This window comes from Schistocerca cancellata, chromosome 2, assembly GCF_023864275.1.
Source record: "Schistocerca cancellata isolate TAMUIC-IGC-003103 chromosome 2, iqSchCanc2.1, whole genome shotgun sequence".
Lineage (NCBI taxonomy): Eukaryota > Metazoa > Arthropoda > Insecta > Orthoptera > Acrididae > Schistocerca > Schistocerca cancellata.
The window spans coordinates 579,663,864-579,670,790 of record NC_064627.1 but is presented as its reverse complement, the minus strand read 5'-3'; the positions used below and the strand labels follow the sequence as shown (position 1 = coordinate 579,670,790).

Sequence of the window (6,927 nt, the reverse complement as noted above, 5' to 3'; positions counted from 1 at the left end):
CCTGCTTTTCCTACTATCAATTTCCAGTCCCCCATCACAATTAAATTTTAGCCTTCCTTAACTATCTGAATAATTTCTTTCATCTTCTCGTGCATTTCTTCAGTCTTTTCATCTGCAGAGCTAGTGGGTATAAAACATGTACTACTGTGTTGGTTGTTGGCTTTGAGTCTATCTTGGATACGACAATGTGTTCACTATGCTGTTCATAGTAGCTTACCTGAATCCATATTCTTATTGATTATTATAACTACTTCTGCATTACCACTATTTGATTTTGTATTTATAACCCTGCACTAACTTGACCTGAAGTCCTGTTCCTCATTCCTGAATTCACTGATCCCCACTATATCTAACTTCAACCTGTTGATTACCTTTTAAAATTTTGTAACCTACCTCCCAAATATAAATTTTTACATACTCTGTACTGTAATAAAATAAGTTGTTGGGTTTACTAGATTGAGAATCATAAAAATTAAGTGTTGTTGTGAGGAATACAGATGAAACTGTTCTGGCGTAAATGTTGAAAACTTAATAAAGCTCTTACTCTTCTTCTATCAAGACATATAGGTGTGCCATACTGTCTATGAGCCATACAGTATGTATTTTTTCATAGAGCTATTTAACAAGCTCAGGTATACATTGAGATGCAGTTTGTACACATCATATTAATCTCAGGAAACAGCTAGTTTGAAAGAGTTCCAGTGGAAATGGAAATGCCTTGTGGCTAGGGCCTCCCGTCGGATAGACCGTTCACCTGGTGCAAGTCTTTCGAGCTGACACCACTGCAGTGATATGTGTGTCAATGGGGATGAAATGATGATGATAAGAACAACACAACACCCTGTCCCTGAGCGGAGAAAATCTCTGACCCAGCTGGGAATCGAACCCGGGCCATTAGATATGACATTCTGTCGTGCTGACCACTCAGCTACCAGGGGAGGACAGAGTTCTAATTATTGCTAGACACTCTTGTCTGTTCCATGTTGTAGGCTGCTACCCTATATGAGTGAACATTAATCTGGTATTGTAAAGTCCATTGCTGATCATGTTTGATTTACACAAAGCATCTATATCTTGAAGGAAGCCTACCAGCCACATAAGCTATGGAATAGGAGTGTATAGATAATTAGTATTGATGTGATATTATAATGATAGATGTGATATTATGGTGATAAATGGGATGGAAACAACACATTCTACAGCTCTAATACAAACTCTGACTCTCTCTCTCTCTCTCTCTCTCTCTCTCTCTCTCTCTCTCTCTCTGTGTGTGTGTGTGTGTGTGTGTGTGTGAGTGTGTGTGTGTGTGTGTATGAGCATTCATCTATTGAAGTGTGGTTGCCTGTCCCATATCTGGTAGGGTAGAAGTGAATAGTTTGAAACTACACACATCAAAAAACGTTTTGCATCACCCTGGTTCCCAGAACTCCTGAATATTCATTGATTGTGGATATTGTATCACAGACACAGTCCCTTTGACTGTTCAGAGATGTCACTAAATCTGCCCAAAGATGTAAACAACCATGTGTGAGCAGTGCCTGTTATACAGTGACAGCCGATCAGTTTCAATCATTCCACCAGGAAAGAGGTACATGGCTCATGTCTGTAGTTCAGGTGGTCAATACTGTGGTTCGATCATGTCCAGGCATCTTGGAGTGAACCAAAGCAATGTTGTTCGGACATGGAGGAGATACAGGCTCCCCAAGGACTACTATTGTAGTGGATGACCACTACCTATGGATTATGGCTCGGAGGAACACTGACAGCAATGCCACCATGTTGAATAATGATTTTTGTGCAGCCACAGGACTTCATGTTATGACTCAAACTGTGCGCAATAGGATGCATGATGCACAACTTCTCTCCCAACACCCATGGCAGGGTCCTTCTTTGCAATCATGGCACTGTGTTGCACGGAACAGATGGGCCCAACAACATGCCAAATGGACCACTCAGGTTTGGAATCACATTCTCTTCACCAATGAGTGTTGCATATACCTCCAACCAGACTATTGTTGGAGACGTGTTTGGAGGCAGCCCAGTCAGGCTGAATGCCTTAGACACAGTGTCCAGCAAGTGCAGCAAGGTGGAACTTCCCTGCTGTTTCGAGGTGGCGTTATGTGCGGCCAACGTATGTCATGGAAGGCGCCATAACAGATGTACAATATGTGAATGACTTCCTCCGACCGATAGGACAATCATATTGGCAGCATATTGGTGAGGCATTCATCTTCATGGACAACAATTCACACCCCCACCATGCACATCTTGTGAATGACTTCCTTCAGTATAATGACATCGCTCAACTATAGTGGCCAACATGTTCTCCAGACATGAACCCTATCAAACATGCCTGAGCAGCCAACCACTCTGAGGGAGTGAGACAGCCTGGACCAACAGTGCCTTGATGAACTTATGGATAGTATGCCATGTCAAATACAGGCATGCATCAATGCAAGAGGATGGGATACTGGGTATTAGAGATACCGGTGTGTACAGCAATCTGGACCACCACCTCTGAAGATCTCACTGTAAGGTGGTACAAGGTGCAATGTGTGGTTTTCATGAGCAATAAAAAGTGAGGAAATGATGTTTATGTTGATCTATGTTCCAATTTTCTGTACAGGTTGTGGAACTCTTGGAACCGAGGTGATGCAAAACTTTTTTTGAAGTGTGTCATAAGATGATAAAGGTAGGAAACGGAGGGAGGGAGACGATGTGACCCTAGGATGCAGTAGAAAACACAAAGATCAATGAGAAAAAGAAACTGTGATATGGATCTAGAGTTAATAGTATGTTGCAGGGTTATATTTACACTTCTATTGGGGAGTGGTGAGTCATTTTCTTGATTTTCTTAGTGAATACAGAGGTGGTCCCAAGAAGACCAGAATTTCAGAGTTGAGATTTTGGACACTGTTTTAGTGGTCTCTAGCATTAGCTACAGAAACAATTGTTCTTCCACTATGTGCTGTGGAGTTTATGTAAGTCTGAAGTAGGTAATCAGAAGTATGAGAGGACATATGATAACAAGCAGAAGTGACTTGTCTGCCACGTACTTTCTTCTAGAAGTGTTAGTCCAATAAGGTATGAAGGAGCACTTCTGTGAAGTTTGGAAAATTGGAGAGGCACTGATTGAAGTAGATTCCTGGATAACTCTGTGTGTATGGGCATTGCCTACAAAATGCAAGGTTACGGGTTTGAGTACCAGTGTGGCACACAATTTTAATCTGATCACCAGTTTCAAACCAATGGACAGTCTATTGCCAAGTGAAAGATTTATTCACAAAATTTCTTAATTTGTTGAATGCAAAAATTCTCTCTTGCACTGAGATTCATATGGTGTACAAGATAGACACAAGCAAAAGTTGAAGTAGAAATATATGTTACAACAGTAACAAAAGTGGTATGTAAAATAAAATATGGTAGAACAATAATGGAAGTTACTGGATGGAAAATAACATAAAATAAAAGGAAGGCAACTGACAACTGACTATCTAGACAAATGGTATATGGTGCAACAAAATGTGTAATAGAAAACAGTTTACACTAGTTTTTGGACTTTTTTTTTTTAAGTAGGTGCACACACATTCATGCACACACGCCCACACACCCATCCACCCACCTGCTCACTAACACACACACACACACACACACACACACACACACACACACACACACACACACACACACACAGAGCATATTTAAGAGTCCATACCTCCAATCTCTTTGCTGTATAAATTCTGAAGTGACTAATCCTTCTTTCTCTTTACAGCTCTGTAAATTTCTGCATGTATTGTTCATATTTTGTTAAAGGCACCTTAATCCATGTGAAACATGTTTTAAAAACATTCAGATATGTCCCTGATTTTTGAATGGCCATAAGTGAGGTGTTTCTTTTCCAAATAATACAATCACTAGTTTGAGATTGAATTTTATGTCTTTTTTTCTTTTTAAATTACGGGTAGGTAGGTACTGTAGAATGAATAATTTTTGCCAGTTTGTTTTATAAATGATGTCATCATCTCTGGTCTCCCAGTCCACATTACATAAGAGAATGAAAGGTGACAGATAGCATATATTTGCGTTGTGTATAGAAATCTATCTTCATGTTTGTAGTTGTTCTGTTTATGCTGTAATTGATGAGACATGTGCACACTGTGAATATATCCCCAGAAACAGAGTATAATGTTTAATGATCAGTAACTACTGAATTGCATAATGAGAACAGAAAGGAAGAAATATATATTCTTAGGAACAATGTTTATTGCTCCTTCTGAGAATAATGGCAATCATTTTTTTACATTCATTAGATGCATAGTATCAAAGTTTTGTTACAGCATCATATTCCTACTTTCAGTTAACTAAATTATAACTCATCCTTCGACCAGACCACATGGAAAATTCATTGAGCCGTACTTAAAGAAAATCTATGAATATACTTGATCTATTTTCAATAAGAATATTAAGCCTTTCTCCTGCTTATCCAAAATTATTACGTACAAATAAAAGACTCATGACTAACATAAACTCAATGTACATACAAAAAGATTTAAATAACTTTTTTTCAAATAACTTCATTATTTGTAGCACATACAAAAGAATTATCTCTGTGACACTGTAAAAAAAAAGGATCAACTGTAAGTGTTGGTATCTACACCAACTCAAAGCTGCAAATTGTTTTACTAATCAATCATTTATTTAGAAATATTATAGTTTACTGAATGTGAATGTGGAGCATTCAAATTTCATATAACAATAACATTACAATAAATTTCCATTCTGTGTTATCATTTTATTACAACAAAGTGTTTGTTCTGGTTACACATTTGCAAAGGTAATCAGCTGTTTGCTGCATATGTAACAATAGAACTGCACTTTCATACTTCTCTTTACGCTAACAGGTATGCATCAAAAATAAACTTCGTACCTTGCAGCAGGTTTTTGTGTGCAGCCTTGTATGAGGTCTTACATGAAATTACTACCAAGACAATCTTACAAAATTTATACAGTAGATTCTTTTAAAAGAATCATGCAGTATTTCTGTACATATCGCACCACCAGGAATGAACAATTAAAAGTAATACTACTATTAAAGGCAGTTTCTGTATGTTACTCTACATTTGAAACATTTCATTAGCATTATATGTTTTATTTACACATATCAACGCAACAGTTTAACATTAGTGAATCACAAATTTAACACTTTATTTTAATCACACATTCATATTGTGTACATACACTTGATTTAAAATAAGATAAATACATTCAGCATCTCATCTCATTTATGCACTATAACTATTTAAGTATCATTGACACATATAAAACATTTGTGTACAACTGTAATGGAATATAAATAGTGTGCTGAAACAAATATATATTTACAAATATTTATAATGAAACTGTAAGCAATCAGCAGTCCATAGCATTACTACTTTAGAAAAATAACATCACAAACAACACATTCATGATCAATAATATCCAAAATGATACTTCACCACTGATGATGATGGTAAAAATAAACTGAAATGTAAAATTTTACTTCCAAAGCAGACATTTCTAACTTTGTCTACATTATTACTTCATGGTACTACATAAGTACTAGTACTTATAACAATGAAGTGAAGGACCTTTCTCCATCTTGCTGGTAACTGCAACACATATCTCCTGTTGAAAACTTAATCTCTTCATGATGGCACTTTTCCTCTCATTCTAGGTCACACTTACACTGATTCATCTCCATAAAGTTTCATTTAGTCAACCATTAATTCAAAGTGCACTGAACCTCGCCTTTCAATTCTGTCATGTACAATGTTTTGAGCCCAGGCCTTGCACTCAATGTTGACCAATACACCATCTGGAATAAGGAAAATATGAATGACAAATATCATGGATAATGCACAACCCTGTTTCTATAAGTACATTACAATACTGAAACTTAATACCCTTTTAATTTGCTGTGTTACAAGCTGTTACTTTATTACGAAGTCTGTGTCATTTACCAACCGTGGCTGTATAGAACTTTCACTGTGTTGAAAATTATAAAATTGACATATACCAGTAATATGCAACAACTTAAAAATTAAAAGATTAAGCGTTTTATTACATATGTATTTAATCTGCTATTGACATTTGAATTCTCTGAAAGATTCTGTATTTTTGGAGAAAGTTCAGCAAATCCATTCACTTTCTTCACAGTAAAAAATATCCTAGATGGACTAAAGCAGATGTAGTTTTAAGTCTCTTGAAATTTTGTTCCTGAACTGCTTCATTGGCAGGACCTACACTTCCATAGGTTGTGGTCCGAACATTCTCAGGTCAATAATCAGAAAGCCATCTCTTGTTTTGGACAGTCGACAGTTTGGTATGTTTATGCTCTCACTGTCACATGTGTTGTGGTCCTGTATGCCATGTCTGTTGTTTAACACTTTCAACACTGCCCTCTTTACACCTGGCACTTGGCTGTGAACTGGCATATTTAATGGATGTTTGAAATTAGATTGCAAAGAACAGAAAAATGATAGGAATATGGTTCTTGCATCATTTAAAAGGAAAAAGTAAGAGCTTTAGATGAATATGAGTTTATTTTACAATATAAAATACAAATGGGTGTTATAATTAAAAAAAGAAGACACAAGAATATTGTGGATAAAAAAGTTTTACATGATCTCTCTCTCTTGAGTAGTGCCATTATTACTGTATTTAAATTTAAAAAAAAAAAAAAAATGTCACTGGACTGTCTAACTGCAGATACCTGTGAACTAGAGTATTTTAATAGTTCAGATGTAGTTAGCCTTTGTGTGAAAATCCTGGAAACACTGTGGGACGCAAAGGCCAACGCCACAGTCCTTGCACCACCATCTACTTTCCTTCATGGTGCGCTTACCCGTCTCTTTCTTCCCCCTGTCTGAACATACTTTGCAATCCTAG

The 6,927-nt window shown here is 36.8% G+C and overlaps 1 protein-coding gene across 1 annotated transcript in view; it reads right to left on the bottom strand.

The window, feature by feature from the left end:
- Positions 1–4,245: 4,245 nt before the first annotated feature.
- The window catches only part of LOC126162186 (sodium/potassium-transporting ATPase subunit beta-2), a 160,498-nt gene continuing 157,816 nt past the window's right edge, over positions 4,246–6,927 (bottom strand). Inside the window, exon 7 of the mRNA XM_049918512.1 lies at positions 4,246–5,854. Within this exon, the coding sequence (XP_049774469.1) occupies positions 5,751–5,854 (104 nt within the window). The 3' untranslated portion in view covers positions 4,246–5,750. The remainder of the gene's footprint in view (positions 5,855–6,927) is intronic.